This window comes from Centruroides vittatus, unplaced genomic scaffold, assembly GCF_030686945.1.
Source record: "Centruroides vittatus isolate TY-2023 unplaced genomic scaffold, ASM3068694v2 contig_221, whole genome shotgun sequence".
NCBI classification, from domain to species: Eukaryota; Metazoa; Arthropoda; class Arachnida; order Scorpiones; family Buthidae; genus Centruroides; species Centruroides vittatus.
In genome coordinates, this window is record NW_027121377.1 from 1,986,744 (window position 1) to 2,008,328 (window position 21,585).

At 29.1% G+C, this 21,585-nt stretch overlaps 1 protein-coding gene across 1 annotated transcript in view; it reads right to left on the bottom strand.

Annotated features, from left to right (window-relative positions):
• LOC136970857 (uncharacterized) overlaps positions 1-20,894 on the bottom strand; it is a 56,238-nt gene extending 35,344 nt beyond the window's left edge. The window contains exons 1-5 of the mRNA XM_067265354.1: positions 20,539-20,894; positions 12,202-12,392; positions 9,575-9,652; positions 9,403-9,497; positions 158-244 (exon numbers count right to left, since the gene is read on the bottom strand). Coding sequence (XP_067121455.1) covers positions 158-244; positions 9,403-9,497; positions 9,575-9,652; positions 12,202-12,392; positions 20,539-20,704 — 617 coding nt within the window. The 5' untranslated portion in view covers positions 20,705-20,894. The remainder of the gene's footprint in view (positions 1-157; positions 245-9,402; positions 9,498-9,574; positions 9,653-12,201; positions 12,393-20,538) is intronic.
• Between the last annotated feature and the right edge of the window lie 691 nt (positions 20,895-21,585).

A 21,585-nucleotide genomic window follows, 5' to 3' on the forward strand; every position in this document is an offset into this window, starting at 1 on the left:
AGGGTCAAAAATTCCAATACCTTTCTGTTTTATATACATAACAAGTTGGGAAGTAAAAAAGAGTCGAAGTCGGCGGATTTTTTGACAACTCTGACTCAAACACCAATACTTCACAACTCCGACTCCACAGCCCTGATTAAAATATGAAGTTTCTAACCCATCACTTTCAGCATCACTTCCTTCATTACTATTTTCTCCTTCATTTTCATCAACATCTTGATAGAAAATAGCACATGGCATTACACTGTAATTTTAATATCAATATATAAATATTTCATAAAACAAATAATCCATTCAATTTATTTAAATTAATTTCTTAAGTAAACAAAAAATTAATGAGAAGTTTTATTTTACATTAATTGTAATTTCATAATAATCATAAAAAATGCAAACAATTCACAATTTCTCAATAATAGTAAAACAAGAATTATATTCATACCATAATAAAAAGTAATGGTTTTTATATCTAATACAATATTCATAACATGATTAATGTATTCAAAATATGATTTTTGAATCATCTACAACAATTTTGTATCAACTGATGAGATTTTAATTGAAATATTTATTCAAAGAGATCATCATCAAAATAAATTGTTTATTCATTCTTCATCTTTAATTTCATATAGAGCTTTAAAATTTAATCCGAATTTATCTTTATCTGGAATGATATATGAGCAGTTATCCTCTAACTAATGCCGAATATTATCGGGCTAGAAATGGCTATAATATTAATAACTTATAATAAGACAATTTGGCACTAGAGTTAGGCATTAGGCACCATCTCTTGATAAATTTAATAATTATAATTTTAATTAAATAATTTAAATAATTTAGAACTACTGGAAGAAAAGAATTGACCCAGAGCAGGACTCAAACCCACAACTCCTGCTTACCGTGCATATGCGTTGCCAATTTCACTACCCGAACCTCCAATCCAATCTCCTCTTCCAGTGTATATAAGCTTACGTTATAACCATCAACAGTTATTACAATGCCGGTTGGGGACACGTCCAGAGCCCGTGTCCTGTAAATATCTCCCAAGGCACACAACCGGCTTTAACTACTTTTATAACTGATTGATCTATGTTTGTTATTGTTTGTATACAAATAACATGTATTCAGAGACATTAACATTAAAATTATTATGCAATTTCTATCAAATTATCTAAAAATTAAATGTTTTAAAAAATAAATGTAAAATTTCATTAAGATATTTCCTAGAAATAAAATAACGAACTTTCATATTTCATTATTTAGATCATTCAATGATCATTATTTGACTATTTGTCAAAAGTTACAGACAAAAGATTATTATAAAAAGACATCAGCATGTCAACTCTCTCCAAAGCTTACATCACTTTACAGGATGCATTGTTTCAAGATCAAATTTGCTTAAAGAAGATTAAAAACAACCATATGTTTGGAACATTGGTGTATACTTCATTAATCTTCAAGAGCACATTTAAATCAGTTACATTGGAGTTCATTGTTTAACATTGTTCTGGAATCAAAATCACATTGTTTTCAAAATGATTACCAGTATTTGATTTGATGTAATGAGAATCATAAAATCACTATTTCTCTTATTAGATAGAGAAACTCTAATAAAATGGTAGCTCAATTATTTTTGTAAGGATTGCATTCAATAGTTAAACTAATCTGAGCATCTTTGAAGCTTAATTATTGGGCTGCAATTTGAAAAAGTTATAGACCTATAAATTTCCATTGTCATCCATCCATAACTCATCCCTTAATCTCGAGAATGGAGTTAGATAGATAAAAGACAAGACCAGATATGGAAACCTTAGGGACAGGAGGACCCAATTAACTATATATGAACTTCTGATGAAAACCAGAAGTTATGTTATTTCAATTCAAAAATTTCCCCCAAAATGTGTTAGATAGATGACTGGCACCACTGTATTGTTAAAGGAAAAGTATGATATAAAGGGGCAAGCCACTACTAATTTGAGGTGAAGAGATATTTTTAATTTATTTATTTTAAATTTGCTTTAAGTTAATCATAATGGATAATCAATTTGATCACTGACTGTTCAATGATGGATTTCAAGTAACCATAGAGTATCATATATACTTTTTTAAATGGATAGTTAGTCCTATACTACTATAAAGTTCATTTCACAGATTACATTATGAAAATATATGGGATATATATGGTTTAATTGAAAATGATCATTTTCCAAGATATTTTTTTAATTGAAGACTTATGACTAATAGATTCTCATGACTTATTTTCTGCTCATACCATACGTCTTCCTAAAATATTTGTAAAACATTCTAGGAAGACATATGGCATGTTCCTATGCAGAATACTCAAGGAACTATTAAGTACACTTATTGGAGAGCAAGTATTATATAAAATACACTGATTAATCAATTTATTCCTAGTATAAATTATCACTGTATATCCATAAATGTTAATTATACATAAAAATTCTGATTCTTGTAGAGACTGAACATTATAATATAAAATAGAAATCACCATAGAGGAACCTTGAATTACTTCCAGTAAGCATTCAGTAAGAAGAGATTCCAAAATGGTATGTGAGAAAGGAACATAAGACATATTTTAAAAGTTTGAAAATGTTTCTAATATGTAAATACGGATATTGAGTAACATCCTTACACTCGAATTAAAATATAATTAAAGTAAAATTATTGCTGTAAAACACCATAAGTTGTATAAAACATTGTATAAATTTAGTAAGAAAGAGCAAACAACTTGATTTCATTATTGTTATTACTTTTATTATTATTATTATTTCATTCTTAATATGAATCAAATATGAACTGTCACAAACAAAACCTTTTTTACCAGTATTGAACTAAGCAGTATTTCTGATTAAAAGACTTATTTTATATGAATCAAATATTTTTATGACGAAATTTCATTAATGATTAATTCTAGGCTGCCCGAAATACACCAGAGGACTCTCAGCTTAAATGCGATTATATAACATGAATGCTGTTGTAAAGAATTTTAATGATTTTTAATGCTTGTAGACGTCGTAGCCTACAAAAAAGGGGTCGATGTCAAGATCATTTTTAATTTGTAAGTTTTTAATTGTGTTCATCGGTCATTTTTTAGAAGTTTTGCTTTAAGTCGCTGGCTGTTTTCTGGTTCCTGGACTGGAATAAAAAGGATATTAATAGGTAAAAGAACTCAAACTTTGTTTTGTATGGTCTAAATTTTCATTAATGAAATTTCGTCAAAATAATCCTGGGCTTCTATATACAAATATTTTTATATTTCATCTAAAAACCCAAAATATTTTTAAAATGTAAACAATGATTTAGCAATTTTTCATTTTAGTAAAAAATATTACATTTTAGGATTTGATGTAGTTATTTGAATTTTGCATTATTTATAACATTCCTTAAATTTTACTAATGTTATATTGAAGATATATTGATAAAAAACAGTTTTGTTTAAACACCTTTTATTTTATAGGAATATTATAAAAAACTGAAATTCTTAATATTTATCAAGTTTATGAATAGAGAAAATAAAAATGAGCTATTATCTTGCCTGACGTGCAAATTATTCATGCATTCTGTTACAGACATTTGTGTCATAAATTTGTTATTTCTACTTTAATGTAACAAACAGACAGTATTTTCATCTAAAATAAGAACTAACACAGACATGAAGAAAAACAAAATTGTCTTTTAATGCTGAGTGGGATGACTTTCATCCTGCAGCAACATACTAAACGTTCTAACCAACAAAGATACAAAGACAATGACACATTTATTCTATCTTCTAACGAAAATCTTTAATATTCAAAAGTGATTTCCAGGGTAAACATACAAGTATTTAAACAATTTTTTCTAAGGGGAGTTAAAGTGTTCCATTTGAAGTATTAAGCTATAGGAAATAAACAAACTATATCCTAGAGTAAATATATCCTAGTGGCTTGTGATTAGAACATACAATAAGTTATTAGAGAATATGTTTCAGTTATATCAACAGCTGAAACAATTTTTCTGCCTGAATCTTGATTTTTTTCTAGCAAATATGATTTATTACATTACAATTTAGCCTTTGAGTCAATTCAAATGTTTAAGCTGGAACCTGAGTTCACAATATGACAAATTATAGCCTTCCTCACTCTTTTCAGTAGATAATTTTAATCCTGCACTAACATTTTCAACTTCCTTGAAAAGTCTTCATCAGGTCTTTACAGTGAATAAGGCTATAGTTTTGTCATCCTTTATTATCCTTTATCCTTTGAGTGTTATTTGTTTATTAACAAGTTCAATCACTCAAATACATAAACACATTTAAACACCTTCTAAAATTTAAACACCTAAATCTAAATTTAATCTACTGAATAAGTTCAGCCATTTCAAAGAATGAAGCAACAAAAGAAGTGCGATTTTAATTTTAAAGTGTAGTGCTTGATCACTAAATGTATTGTTTTTTTTTTTTTGTATTAGTGTCAATTATTTAATTGATTGTGTATTGTAGTTGGAGAAACGGAAATAAATTCCGTTCCGTTTATGTTGTCGCGTACCAACCCTTGACGGGTGATGCTTGTAAGCAGTCATTGGTAAATTGGCGGGTCACGTGGTACAGAAGTCCCCGGATGGCGGGAGCTTATAAAACGTGCATGTGGAGACATTTTTTTTCACATTTTTCTTGGACATTGGCCTGGAGGAACCTCATCAGGGGCGATCGAGTGCGAAGGTTGTTTGCTAACGGATTGGAGGGCAAGAATCGAAGCGGTGAGACCAAGAAGAATAATTCAGATCCATCAGCGTGAGGAACCGGTATGTGCCTTTCGTAACAAGAGTATTACGTAGCGGAGGAAGCGTTCATTCAATCACCATATTTATTTCGTTGGTACGAACTTTTTCCCAACACGTGTGGACGCCCCATTCTGAGTCGACTGAAATCATCGTGTGACTCGAACGTGTGTAATTATTGTCTGTAAAACTTTTCTTTTGTATCTTATTACGTTAAGTCCGCGTTTTTCCCACTCTTATTTTATAAAATTAATAAATTTTGTTTATTAATTTTATAAAATATATATTGTTAAGTCCTCGTCATTCTTACCGATCTTTATGTCTAGATCGTTTCGTCCATCTCAGACACTACAAAAGCTTCAACATGCTAGCACTTATCCATTCTTACAACATTAAGACAACGCCACTAGGCAAGTAAAACCTCCCCATTAATATAACAAAGCAATGAATCCCCATTAAAAACAAACAACAAAATAGTTTTTATAAATTCATTACTTTTTAAATTAAGAGTATATATTGCAATGAAAAATTAATTTATAAAAACTTTTTAAAGTTTAATACTTTTTATGTTTGAGTTTCATCTTTAGTTTTGAAGTTTGATTATTTTGAATTTTAAAAATATTAATGGAATGAAGTTAACAATATTTGAAAATTATAAAAATATTTAAAATTTACACTGTTGAAGCAGGCATATACCAAATTCTTTGAAACTAAAACATGTTCAATTATCTTAAATACAGTAAAATCCTTGAACATAAATTATAAACACTCATACATAATTTTAAATACACTCATTGACAAAGTTACGCATCAAGAAGAATTGAATGAAACTATTAGTGTGAACATAATGAATTTAATAATGATAGTAACAAGTGATTACAATATCATAGCAAAGAGACAATTTTCTGTGAGACAACAGTAAAATTTAAAACAACATTTAGTACGTTATAAGACCCCTTCTTGCCTGATATATTTAGTAATTTGGTCAAGTATGGAAGCATACAAGTATCATACACCATTCTGCAACAGATTTGCCCAAAGATGTTGCAACTGCTACTCCAGATTTCTCACATACATAGATGACTGAAGCTTGCATCCCATTGGTTCCATGGATGTTCAATGGGCAACAAATCTGGAGACAGAGAAGACCAAGGGTGTGTCAATATGATGGAAACAGTTTTAGGAAACCAAAGTTGTGTACAGCTGAGCATTATCTCTCTGGAAAATGGCTGCATGTGAAAATACAAAATTTCCTGAATAAACCACTGTGCTGTTACTATCTTTTTTACCACCACTAGGAGTGACCAACTGTTACATGAGATGGTTCTCCAGACCACACCAACAATAGGGGGCAGTGTGCTTCTCAACAGTAAAGATGAGATTGAAGTGTTTACTAGTGATCATCTGTTCCCAAACAAAACCGGAATTTTGCAAAATCACTGCCAGTTTGTAGCTGTCCATGCTTCTGTGTCACAGTACCACTACAAATGAAGCTAATGCTTATGACATAAGAGTTGCTATGCATACCAATTTATCTTTGCTGGGCACTTGCCAATGGTATAGAAAAAGACAGAATTATGTAGAAAGGCATCCACTTATCTTTGAATGATGAACAAAGATGCTGTTACAGCTGTTTGTGCTTATCACAATCAAACAATGATTTCTTCCAGTAATTTCTCTGAGCATCTAGAGTTTTCCTGTCACATATAGGTGTCCTCCCAGATTCACCACCCCAACACCACCTCAAAGTTAAGTCAGAATGATCCAAACTGGCAGCCAAATCAGCAAAACAGCCATTCTACTTTCCTCAACCTGATGATGCAGCCTTTCTCAAACTCTATCAACTTCCAAACAATGATACACTAAAAATCCTAAACACAGTGAGCCTCTACAAACTTTTTCATAGGATACTAAGATAGCAATTTTAAAGCACTCTTGTAGCATTACTCGTAAGTTGAAAGTCAGATTTTCTGTTCTGATCATTGATTCAAACTAAACCTGTTTAGTCCTTAACACAACAGCTCCTTGTCCAAATAACAGGACCCACTTCTCAAACATTTCTGAGAAACAAGCATCTGAAAATGGAGTGTTTAGCTTATCTCTTTGCAGTGTTGATAACCAAGTGGACAAAATACTAGAGAGACATGATGTAGGTTTGAAACTTCACAATTTTAGTTGTTTTAGAGTACACCTAATGGAATTTAGGCCTAGGTGTCAAAAATAAAAACAGCATTGCATATGCCTAACAGAAAATAGGCATGAAAAACAAAAAAAAAAACACAATAACAAAGCAATCAATGGTGATTGTTTTCAATTATGTATCTCAAAGCCTGTTACCAGTGTGCAATTAACATCAAAAACAAAAAACTAAATTTCATAAATGTTTTCAAACCTTTAATGGTTCTTCAGATGGCAATGAAATTCCATTAGAATGCCATTAAATGCGAATATTATTTGAAATTCAAATATGTGTTACCCGATGAAGTTTTGCTAGGCATGCGCACTACATATGTAGCAATTGACAAGAATTTATAGCTCTTTGTCCACTAGCACTTGCCATGCTACAGACAGATTTAATTCCTCTTTGTGGTTGATGCAGGTGTTGCTGAGTTTGTAGATATATAAGGTTTTCAACCATTTTAGATGTTCAGTGTACGGTGTGATGAAGATGATTCTTGCCTGGTTAAAATTCGGCTCTATCTCAGGATCACTAGCAAATGGCCAGAGCTGTGGTGGTCCTGGCATATTGTATGTCCGCGATGTGCTCTATTATTCTAATCCCCAAGGAGCACTTCATAGAGCCGGTGTAAACGAGCTCTCTATCACATCTGTCATTAAATTCTCGTCAATTGCTACATATATAGCGTGCATGCCTAGTAAAACTTCATCGGGTAACACGTATTCGAATTTCGAACAATATTTGTATTTAATGACATTCTAACGAAAATTCTTCGCCACCTGAAGAACTGTTAAAGGTTTGAAAACATTCATAAAATTTGTTTTTTCATTTTTGATGTTAATTGCACACCAGTAACAGGATTTGAGGTACGTAATTGATTACATTCCAGTATTGGAAAAGTGAAGTTATGGTGATTTGCTTTGTTATTCAATTGCCTCTCCATGTCACCAAGTTCAAGGATTGTCTCTCTGTATCCAGCAAGATACAATGATAGCTCTTTTGTGGGGTAAGTGCAAAGTTCACCTGTCTACATCCACCAGGTGCAAGGATCAACTCTTCCATGACTAACAATTGTAGGGATTGTTTCTTTCTTTCCAGTTCCTTCTTAATTCTATCACAATATGACAAAGTCATGCAATGTCCTAGTTATTGGTATTATTTATCACATTTAAAGTTTATAAAACAAATTAAATTGGATGGAAAAAGTCGAAACTTTAATAAAAAATTTTATATAATGACACGAAAAAGTTAAATTTACAGAGATGATGTTTTTGCTAAACAAGAAATGACATCATGATTTTTTAATCACTTATAACTCAATTTTCAGGGGCCCATTTTTCAGAAATGCTTGAGAAATAGGTCGTGTTATTCGGACAAGAAGCTGTTTGTGTTAAGGACTACATACTTACCAAGATTCATTCAAATCAGAGACCCAAATCTTTCACCCTCTTCTCATTAGTGTGAAATCAGACCACAACCGACCATTTGCATAGCTGTATGCTGAGTTTTGCAGTAATTAGAATTCTATCTAAGATGCATAGCTTTTTTGTTAATGAGTGTATTTGAGAATAAAATATCTTTACTACTGATTGAAGGAAGTACTTTATTGTTACATTATATTAAAATAACATAAATATTTGATTTCATTTTGATCTAAATTCATTCAATTATCAATAAGTTTATCAAATCAATAGATAAAAAACAGAAATTCTTCATAATTGGGTTAGTATCTATGTAATCACTAACTTTATTATACATTAAATGTATTTTCAATTCAAATTACACTATCTATACACATTGGATTTAGATTGGATTAATCAAATTGAAATCAAAAATTCTTTACCAATAATCCAAACTTAAAATACAACAATAATAATTTTATTTTTGTCATAAAATATACAGCTTAAGAAAAAATTTTCAGAAAAGTTTTTAAAAAATCTTTTTTTAATGCTTCTTAAATAACCAAATTAATATAAAAATAAATTGTATTAAAAATTAAATTATATATAAAAATGCACAAATTACATTCATTAGTTTTTATACAAAAGGAAAAATTAATTATATTCAAAAATTTCTTGAAAAATAATTTAAAGGGATGCATGCTTTTTCAGCAAGGTATTGAAAAGGTATTCATGGTTTTATGTAAAAAATTTAAAAGTTTATCAATAATGTTTCGTAAATACCTTTATCATCAAATTTCATCAATATCCATTCAGACTGCAAATTTTTTAATGCAGATAGATGAGCATACCGACTTTAATAGGCGCTTCCGCATTGGTGCGGTGAAAGCGCTTAAAAAATAAAAAAGGCTCTTAATGTTTCTATGAGAATTAATAATTTAATCTTATTTTCATATCATATTTATGTAGAATTAAAGAAACTTTTCTTATTAAATTATTTAGATAAAGATGTCAAAATTAACATTATTTTGCATAGTAAAAAATTTTTACCCTATTGTTGAGCCTCCGCGAAATCCAATTCCTTTAGTTATTAAGGCGCGTAAAATCAAATCACATTTGTAGCCTGGTTCACAAGGAAATGAAATCTGAAAAAGAATATATGAAATATTTTATAAAGAAAAACAAAAATAAGAAAAGTAAAACAAAGAACAAGAACACTTACTTCATGAAATTTACCTTCTTTAGCTAATGTCCATACAGCATTAACAATTCCTAATGAATCTAATGTTTCTTTCAAAATCTAAATTAATTGATTAATTAAAATGTAAAATTGAAACTTATTAATTATAGTGACAAAGTTTTTTATATTTCAAATGCTTTTATCATATATAAAAATTTAAAATAAAAACTTTTCTTATATATATAAAAAAAATATTAATAAAGTTCTTATCTCCAATGGTTGTAATTTGCATTTAAAATAGGTTGTTGTAAGTTTTTATAATGTATTCAAGATTAGTGAGGTTGAGGCCGAAGTTTTAAATGCAAAACATGTACGTCGGACATTTGGCGCCACTTTCCTGTAAGCCTAGATGTTTGACAATGGTGTTTAGATAGTCTGTAGAATCATGCTCGACATTCCGAACACCATTGTCAAATTTCTAGGCTTACAGGAAAGCAGCACCGAATGTCTGACGTACACATTTTTGCAATTTAAAACTTTGGCCTCAATCTCGCTATTATAAAATTTCATAAATAGCAATTTAAATAAGTAACCATTAAATACATATTTGAATTTTTAGATATGATCTAAATATATAAGTGAAAGATAATTGTTTATATCTATAAAAAGATAAAAACAATACATATATTTTTGAATTGCTTATATCAAAAGTATCATAAACACCAAAATCTGCATAAACCAGAATCACAAAGTACTAAATTTTTTCCTCTGTTTTGGCAGGTTTTCATTTTGAACATATTCTAGTATTATAAACTGGAGAAAACACCAAGATTAGCCTTATATGTATGTTTTCTTATCGCAAGTACTTTCGATGAACTTATAGTCATCATCACATTAATATGGAAATTTACTAAAAATAAACAGAAATAATCTGATGAAGAACAGAACACTTATAATTCAAATTAAAACTTTTGTCAAAACTGTTAAGAACACGCAACAAATATTCAAATGTGTTTGAAATTGAATGAGCAGTAAGCTCCGTAATATGCAAAGCAGTGCATGCGTGGATCTAGGCTCACTCTATACATATACTGGAGATTACTAATAGTTGCTTAACCGCTTGTACAGCGTAACCCATACACTGGGCAGGTCATGGGTAGGAGTGTTGCATTTATCCAAGGTGGTAGTAAGAAGGGATTCTCATATAGAAACAAGTTTTTGATTTTTACAGCTCGAGCATAATTGATTGGGACCATAGTGGGTTGTAACCCTGCTCAAGTACCTTTTCTGTAAGTTTTGTGGTGTGCCTTCCCTTCACAACATCCTCTTGGTGTTCTGCAAGGCGAGCATTCTAGTAGTGACCCCAATATAGCTTGTGTTCTCAGTTTTATTATACAGTATTTGGTGTGAAAATCAACCCATTGATCATTCTAGTATTATTATTCATTTTTTTTATCTTTAAACTATACCAGATAAATGTCATATATAGGGTGTCCCAAAAAGATGTACTCAATCTTTGATAGACGATTAATAATATGTTTTTTTAATTTAGTAATAGGTTTTAAATTAATGTATTTATTTATTGTTTATTGATTTAACTTCTTAGGACTGTGTGTTTGTCAAGACACGTCTATTTACAAAAAAATATTTATATATTTGACAATCAAGGAGAGAGTACATCTTTTTGGGACACCCTGTAGTTACATTAATTTTTATAGTAAAATCATTTTTCTTACTTATGTACGAAATATTTAATTACTAGGTTTAATTCAATTTAATTCAAATGTGATTCCAACTTTCATACCAAAAATGTCTTCTATTTCCATATTAGACAGGTTTCTGGCTTACAGTATGGCTTACAGTAAAATTAAACACATAAAATCACTGAATTCAAATTATCAAAATTAACACACTAACACCAAAAATCCAACAAAACACTTACTTTAATACTTTATAGACAAAATAAAATGATCGTCATCAGGATTAATCAAATAAATTCAAACAAGTGATTGAACTTAGAACAATTTTTAAATAAAAAAGAACCTTTATATAATTGGTTGTAACATCACATGTAACAAAACATTCAAAAGAGTGTAGAAAATCAATGTATACTGTATAGACATTGACCTAAAACAATATTTTCAGGTCGATGCCTATACATTGATTTTCTGTCATTTTAAATGTTTGGTTACATGTAACACTACAACCAATCATATAAGGGTTCTTTCATTTTTAAAAATTGTTCTAAGTTCAATCACTTGTTTGAATTTATTTGATTAAACCTAATGACAAGTTTAAGAATGTTGTAAACATTAGTTTGTCTATTAAAGTGTATGTTTTGCTGGATATTTTGCATTAATGTGTTGATTTGAACTTTATCCAGTTTTTAGAAATTTTTTAGTTAAATCATGCTATTCTAAAGTGTTTTTTTTGTTTACACACGTTTCCATTACATTTGGATTCTGGTCTAAACAAATTTGTGCACTAAATTAATAAAATTATGTAAATTTATCTGATGGAAGACTTTACAGATATAATTACAGTTGACATCAAATCAATCTTCTTGAGCTTATAAACAACAAATAAAAAAAAAGATCTACAAATGTTTATAAAATCCAAGTATATTTTTATGTTTAAGAGTAAATTTTTTAAAACAAAAATTTGAATACCTTTTCCAAAGGCACATTATCCACAAAATAAACTAAATGTTCTGAATCAACACTAGTCACATCATTTTTTTCATTATCTTTTTTTGCTGCATTTTCGGGTATAGGTTCTAATATCTTACTAGATGACTTTCTCATTAAAACTTCATGATCACCATTATTCTTTTCTTGGCCATTTGTTGTTTCTTCACTATCTAAAAGATGTAAATTACACATAATAATAATATGTATAAATTTTACATGTTGTTATTTATTTTAAAACAATAATATGTATATAATATATAAATATAACACTATTAAATAAATAACTGTATATATATATATATATATATATATATATATATAAAGTATCCATTGTATAACACAGTAATTATGTTCCAAAAAAAACTGTTATGCAAATCCATGCTATGTGAAACAAAGGACTAATGCAAAATATAGGGTTACGTTCATAGGGTTAAGTTAGCTAAAGTATACTATTATTTTCTGTTACTAAGAGAAATATGTTTATTAAAGTAATCAATAATTAATTAACAATTACAATTAAAAGTATTGTATTGCACATTAATATTAATTTTAATTAAACAAGGACATTTTCTTTTTACAAAGTATTGTCATGATGACAATACTTTGTAAAAAGAAAATGTCCTTGTTTAATTAAAATAGCAAAGCATCTCAGCTTTTTTGTTGATCTCTATCAGAAGTATCAGCACATTGTCATATTTTTTATTTTTATCATTAAAAAATTTTTATGGATAACAAAATAAAAATATTTTATTAATTAAAAATTTCTAGCAGATTGCATTTGTTCAGTCGAGTACCCAGCAACTTTTTTCCAGAATTTGTTTGGTTATAATCCACACTTGTTTTCAAATTGATTGTTAAATACAGATGACTTGTGTTATCTGCAGAAAATTATAACAGTAGCAAAATTACAGTATTACATATACAATGTAATACACAAACTATACTTTAATGCAACAGTGTTAAAACTTTCAATTTCAAGAAAAGTTTGAAGCTTCTTCTATTTGCTATTCAGCCTGACATTTCTTAGGCATAAAATAAACAACCATTCAAACTTCAGCAAAAATTCTTTAATCATAAGAACGTTTTCAAACGCATTAAGCATCCATCTTCAGTTACTTCTTTAAATCAAATATGAAATTCGAACAAATATTATGAAAATTAACGGTACGATTACAATAAAAAATAAAATAAAATAAAATAAACAGGATTATCGTAGTTTACAAAATTATGCCAATATTTCATAAACAAAAAATAAAAATAAAATAAAAATAAAACGAAAAACAAAAAAATAAAAAATAACAAAAAACAACATGAGGTTTAAATCAATCGCGGATTATCGCAGTATTTTACGATTACTCTCATCCGTCATTAAAGACTTCTATAAGCTAGAAAGTCCAACAACATAAAACATGACCAACATCAGCTCTAGGATTATCGTACTTCTATAATTAGTCCAAATCCTCGCACAAAGATTTCCAAGCCGTGGAAAGCTCATCAGCGTCCCTATAATTAATGCATTCTGTACTTCTCTGTGCTCTGTGGATTTCCAATTTTTCAAAAAACTTTATTGCGTGTTTCAATCTTGTAGACCTGATGATAGAGGCTTGGTCCCAAAAGACCGTGATGCCCTGCTGCTTAGCATAATTGGTGAGGACCGTACTATCAACCGATTTTTCCACTGACCGTTTGTGTTCATTAATCCTCTTTTTTAAATTCCACAATGTTGCCCCTATGTATACTAATTTAGAATCGAACCTATGATCCCTTAACTGTATCGAATAAATTCCTGTTAGGGAGTTACGCTCATATTTCATCTTATCATTCCTTAAAAGCTTGTATACAGTGGGATTGCGTCGATAAATAATTTGCAAATTCCTATTCCTGGAAATTCTCTTAACTAATGGCTTAAGAAAAGGAATGTAATCGAGGATCACTTTTTCTCTTGGATGGTTTCTATTCATTCCACGTGTTCGGTTATGATCTTTCTTGATGAGAGCATCTATTTTTTCTGTTCTGTAGCCATGTTGCAAAGCCGTTGTTCGGATGTATTGTAGTTTTTTAATTGTATCCAAAACATTTGTGCAGTGTGTGTGTGCTCTCTGTATCCACGAGCGAAATAGTGCCATCCTGATATGCCCAGGGTCTGCGGAGTTCCTAGGGATAACGATTGGGAATGATGTCGGTTTGCGATAGACATTCGTGTGGATTTCCCCTCCTACACATGTTATAGTGTCTATTTGGTGCACCTTAAGGAAAGAGGTTTAGAATAAGAAGCTGTTGAGAAAGTAATCAAAAATCAAAAAGAAAATTTTGAAAAAAGACTTGTTCTGTTTGTGTACATAATCTGAATGAATCACACATAATATTATGTTCATTGTATGCGATGAGAGTTCATAAAAATTGTGCTCAAAGCATGGAGGGACTTCTAAAGACATTTACAAGTGTTATAAACATAAATGTCACCAAAAAACAAAAAATTGCAGAGAAACATCAACAATCACACAGAGGCCAGAAAAGAGCAGCAGAAAAAATAATTGAAATTACTACAAAAACAGTAAAACCTGTTGAAATTGGAGACTTTATTTTATTGAACATTCCAAAGATTGACCGAGAGCCATTAGATTGCCAAAATGTAATAGGAAAAATTCTAGATGCAAAAAATAAAGTTTATCAGATTGGAACAATGGGTGGCATAATTAAGTCCTGGTTCAGTAAAAGTAATTTCCAGATTTCTGGGATGCAAATTCCTGAAGACATCCCAGAAAAATATGTGTATCTCTATGTGAAAATGTGGCATAAGAATTAAAGTTTCAGGGGTAAGGCTTTGCCAGTTGTAAATGTACAAAATAAAAAAACAACGTAAAACAAAAAAGTGTGCATGCAAGAGGGTAAACCAGTTGTGCACATCAAAATGTCACAATAGTTTGTCATGTGCAAATAAATAAATGGAATATTTGTGCTCCAAGTGAAAACTGTAAATCAATATTTTTCATTTTCCATGATTATTAAATAATTTTTTTTTAACAATTAACTTTGAACAAAAAGTCTTCTAACAATTTAACATTATTTTCATAAAAATTCGGTATTATTAATTTTTGACATTACACCTTTACTCTATATTATTCATTGTCATATCACAAATTTATTGTAATTAATCATTATTTTTCCAATTAAAATTATTATTCATTATTCTTGATTATTAATTTATATTATTTATTTTTCTATCATTATTATGTTGTATTATCTTAATTGCTTTAAAGTTACTTTACAATACTAATAATCTGTCTGCTGTTTGTCTAATAAGCCTTCCATGTGTTCAGCATATTACAATAAGCCTAGAATCGATCAGGCTAATTGAACAAACTGAAATTCACTTTCTTAATTGTCCAAAGCTGATTGCAAAACACTGTGTTTTGCAATCAGCCCATAGAGAGCGCGTCTACACCAGTATACTTGATACAAAATATTGTGTGTACTATTAACTACAGGTCAGCCAACTTGCACATGTACTAGATAGTTATTTTTTCTTTGGATTGGCAGCAACATGTCTTTCTTTTGTCAAACACAAGGACCAATTTTTGAAGCATGCATGGCATGCATGACCCAAAACTTGGTCCAGGTCATTTCTGCCCCCCCCCGTCTGCGCCCTGTGCCTGGGCACTGCTGGCACCACCTTAGTTACGGCACTGAAAACACCTAAGAAATGTCAGGCTGAATAGCAAATATATGATGATTTTCCAATTTGCCAGGCCTATTGTAAAATGACAGCTCCCTTTACAGTGAGCTGGATTTTCCAATTTACCTACGATATGTATAAGTAATATAATTATGCTTGTTTTTTCCTGATACATTAATATAATATTTATATTCAGCTCTAATTAGCTGAAGTTACAGAAATAGCTTCAGCTAATTATTATATTCCCAATGCTTTCAAACACTGTACAGTCAAACCTGTTTTTATGTGGGGAATAGGGACCGCATTAAAAAAGACGCATTAAAAAAAAAATCGCACGAAACTTCACGAATGGCTGTAAAAAATAGTTTTCGCAACACAATTAAAAAATATTTTTTTTATGCGGTCAACAGGGACCGCATAAAAAAAATCTCACATAGAAAATAACTCAAAACCGTACGAAATAGAATTTATTGACAACAGATGTCAGCACTTGACTGCATCGTCTGGTCTATCGTCTGTTTTACATATTTTTGTCCAGGTGGTGTTTTGTTGACTTAAAAAGTAAATTATTTCATTTTTCGCATATTCATGCAATAATATTACTATAATAAGTGCATTTATGCTATAATAAGTTTATTTAGCTATAATAAGTCAACGTAAGACATGACGAATCGCACGAGACTAGTCGCCAACTATACCGCACAAATTAAAAATTCGCATTAAAAAAATCGCACAAATAAAAATCGCACATAAAAAGAGCGCATAAAAACAGGTTTGACTGTATTATGAAATATTATTTAATTATAAATAAATTATAATTTGTTTATAATCAAAAATCTAATAATAAAAACTTTAAATACTATAAGTTAGTATAAATAAAATTATTATTATTATACATAAAATATAATAATAAACAATTGATACTAATTTTATACCATGTTTAATTCTATAATTTATAAACTAAAATATTTTTCCCAAGGTCTTAAAAATTTCAGTTCATACATTTGCCAGTGTATATAAATATTTAAAATATTCAGAGCTTACAACCTTTAATCTTGAAAAAAAGCTGATATCATGACCAAAGAAAGATGACAGCCAAAATTTTAATAGATGAACATCACAAAGCCCGACGTATTAATACTAAAGTAATTACATGACTTCCAGCTTGCATCAGAAGTTCGAATATAGTTCATCGGGGCCTCCTGCCACTAAGGTTTCCAAATCTGGTTTCAGATTTCATCTGTCTACTTCATTCTCGAGATTAAGAAAAGACAAACAGACGGATGAATGGATGACATTGGGAATTTACAGGTCTACAATTTTTTTCAAATTGCAACCCAACCAAAAAATGGGATTAATCGATTTTCATGTGTTTTATGTCATTCTAATATATGACAAAAACAAATTATCCAACAACAACAATTGTAAAAAAAACAGGTAATATTTGGCAATATTTTTAAAATATGAATGCTCAAAATAAGGAAGTTAATAGTAAATATCTGTCATTTTGTATAATTTGTAGCAAAATTTTTTCAGATTTCAGCTCTTAAAAGATATTTGGAAACAAATCATCCAATTCCCACAAAAGATTTTTACTAAAACAAAACAATGTTTTAAAAGACTGATGCTTTTTGGAAGCAGACAAATGCCAAACATAGCAGACATGCAGGTGATGCCCTAGAAAAGCTAATTGTCCACTTGGTTGAAAGCACTGCATATTAACACTATTTATTGAGTGCACAATACTGCCAGACCTAAAAACTGATGCAAGTGAAAATAATAAATAAAAAAGATAAAAAAATCACCTTAAGTGCAAGACAAATACCAAAAAAACAATAATAAAACAAATTTAATTGATAAGTATCATATTAACAAAGGTGCTTCCTTTTTGAAATACCTTAAAGCAAGACATAATTGTAATATGTTCTATTATGCAATATTTATGAAGTTATTTTTAAGATAAAAATCTTTATATATAGTTTTGAAAGAATTTGTTTATATATAAGATATATAACAAATTCTTTTATTTCTGGCAACAAAATATATTTTAAAATATTCACTGATATAAAATAACAATTTCAAAAATCTATGTATCAAAAAATTACTCAAAAATTTACAAGACAGATTTTAAGTATAATTATCTTAGAAAATCATATTGTAAATAATATATATCAGTGCATAAAGACTCTAAGGTCATTTACGATAACTTACATATTTCATTATTGCACAATAATGATAAAACATAAATAAAAATAATGGTTTACTAATAAAATTTTATAAATTATAATTTGATAAAACATTAAATTGAATGATTTAGCACAATTTAATTTATAATTCGTAAATAAATTAAAATTAACTTGTTTATTCCTTATAATAAAATAAAATGTATACATAACCGATTTCAATTAACATAAAATTTTTTAAATAAATTCCACTTATATTAATATATTCGTCGACAGTTATTTTCTTAACCTGTTTTTACAATAGAAGTTTTAAATCAGATGGAAAGATTTTTTAAAAGTATAAAATCAAGGATTTTGCATAATTGAAATTATTTTGTATATTATAATATAAAACATTAAATATTTACCAGAAATATTATTATCCATTTTATCATTCTTTTATTTTTATATTCATTCATTTAGTAAGGGCATTTCAAATATATACATTATATACTCATAATTAAATACAACAATCAATGCAACTTAATTGTTTTAATTCTTTTACATTAATTTGTATTAATATAATAAAATGTTTTATATTACATAAATCAAGAAACTTAACCAGAAGATTAAATCATTCTAGAACACTTGCTACATTTGATGCTTCATTATCTAATTATATCTGAAAACTGTCTCGTTATTTTTCCTTTCTAAATTTACTTTTTGGTTTTGCAAATTAATCTGTTATAATTATTTTTATTTTATAGCTAAAAATATTCTAAGACTTGAAAATTAATTTTTATTTTAAAAATTTGAAAATATATATTTAAAATTTTAAACATGTAAATATTTATTTTCTTCATTTTTTTTTACTCGGTATTTCAAAACATAAATAAATATCTCCATAATTATTATATAATAATTCTATGTAAAACTTTATTCTATAGAATTTGATTACACTGTATTTTAATAATTATATTTTTGTTGTGTTGATTTTATACATTTCTTTGTATGTTGCACACTCCAAATAATTATGTAACTTGCTTGTTTTTAGTTATCAGTACAAGTAATTGTACTGATAACTCTTTAAATATAATCTTTAACTTTTTTTTCTTCCAATCCTACTAGAAAACTCTTCTAAGTAAATAAAAAATAAGTAATTACTATTGATATGAATTTATATAAATTTAAACTGTATTTAAATGATTAATGTATCTCTAAATCACTTTTGTTTTTAGATTATAAATTATGAGTATTTATCAATCATAATCTACATGTAAAAATTAAATTTTAGTTTTAACTTGATTTTTATCAAATACAAGAAAGTCCATCTAAAATCAATAAGATTATAATCATTTTTAGAAAGAAGTTACTTTTGGTTAAACGGTAGGGGTATATCCAGGATTTTGAGAATACAGATGCTGTTCGAGGCAAATTTTGATGGGATCGAGGCACGTCCCTTCGTTTGTTCGGAGAATGTTACTTAATTATCAATTGTGCTTAATTATTTTAGTTATCTAATCTAATCAAAACCATGCAATATACATTATTATATTTATTTTTCTTTTAAAGTGACAAAACCGACTGCTTCGACATTAAGAGGATGCTACAGCACTAGAAGCAACCTGCCATTAGATATTTCTTAAAATTGGAGAACCGAAATTTTTATGTAAAAAATTTATTTTAACATGTTTCATCAAACCACAATCTATCAACTTAATTTACATAAATTTCTGATATTACACAGGGTCCCTAAAGTCTAACTATAATTTTTCCCTCAACAGATTAAGTACGGCTCCGTCAAAAGAGGAAAGAATCAAGCCGGTACTTCTCGGTGGACGGGAAGGACAGTCATATTGTTCACGTCTACCGACTGCGTGCATAGACATAGTCGAGCGTAGCGGTCTCGCCGCCCCACCTTAGCCCCCTCGACTTCTTTTTCCAAAAACTATGGAAATCGTCTGGAAAAAGAAGTCGAGACTTTAGGAACATTAAAAATGCCATAAATCATGGTTAAAAAAGTAAATTAAAATTAAACCGAAAACTCTTCTTAAATTTTTATTATAATTCAAAGTTTTTGTTTTCAAATTACCGGACCATTTACTTTTATTTGTCGTCCATATGTAATTGAGTATTAATCATTAATTATATAGAAAATTTTACATTTTATTTAAATTAATTTGTTTAAACAAGATTAAAATTATAGCTTATTGTCTTTGTTTCTCTAACGTTTAGAGAATTACCAGCGAAATATGAATCTGAAATGAATTATGTATATTTATGTCAGACAATATCAGATCCTGCTGAGATTATAACCTTGAAATAAACCCCCCGGATGAGTATTATAACCGGTTATTGTAAATCCTTATTCTCTCCATATTTATCAAGCGAGAAATTGATTAAAATTATCTCATTGACACGTTTCTATCACTGGAATAGCATAGCAACATGTTTTGTTTACACACGAGTGAAACTCACCTGAATGAGTGTAAGCGGTGGAAAATGTTTCGGTGCTCGGAGTCGTGTAGGCCGACAAAGTTTGATAAGATCCTTCAATATCATTCTTCTTTGCCGCGTTATCTATGCATTGTTTTTCGTAACTTTCCGTAGGAACCGATACAATGAACCACATACCTCCAGCCATGGTTACTAACCGATAAGGCGATCCTTTCCGGTGATATACACTACTTATATATATTAGAAGAGCACGGAGATTTCTGTACGGGTTGTTTCTCCCAAAGCCAATTGAATTTTGTCAACAGCATCTGCGCAAACCGCCCGTTTGTGTTACTCTCTTCGGGGCTAGTTTCGGTCGCAGCATGGCTAATCACTACAAAAACGTGAAATTAACAATTTTTATTTACGTAACTTCCGTTTCCGGTTTTTCGTGAAAAAAATTTCTAGAAAATTTAAAAATTAGCATTTATTTAATTTTCCGCTAATACGATTTCTGCGTAATTAATACAGAATATTTTTATAAAAATCTGTTATTGTTTAAAATTAAACTTATAATAATTTTTAAATTTAGTTATTTATTTAGAGGGGCGCTGTTAATATTTTATTTATTTTTTTTTTACCGCTAATCGTTTTAAAATTTGGCGTAAAAAATAATATACGCTTTTATTTAATAAAAATAATCAGAATATATTGCGGCAGCGTGTTAAATTTCTTCTTTGATTTTTATTAGATTACATACGAGAGACTAAATGCGTCAGTTTCAAATATAAATCGATGTCACGTGGTTTTAAATTAGCACGTGTAAATTTTGTTTCTTCTCCCGCCTTCCATGCATCGGCGAGCTTTACTACTGATTTTATGAAGCAAAACTACATTTAAATCCGAGAGATTATACAAAAGTATATTTATGTTAAGTCAAGAAAGATTATTTGAACAATAATTTTTACTCGAATTCACACTAGATTATTCAAATTCGTTTTAAAACCCGCTTCTTAACCGAATTGAGTGTTAGTTGGCATTGACTTTACTGGATTTTTGGTAAAATAGTATAATAAACTTGTCAAACTT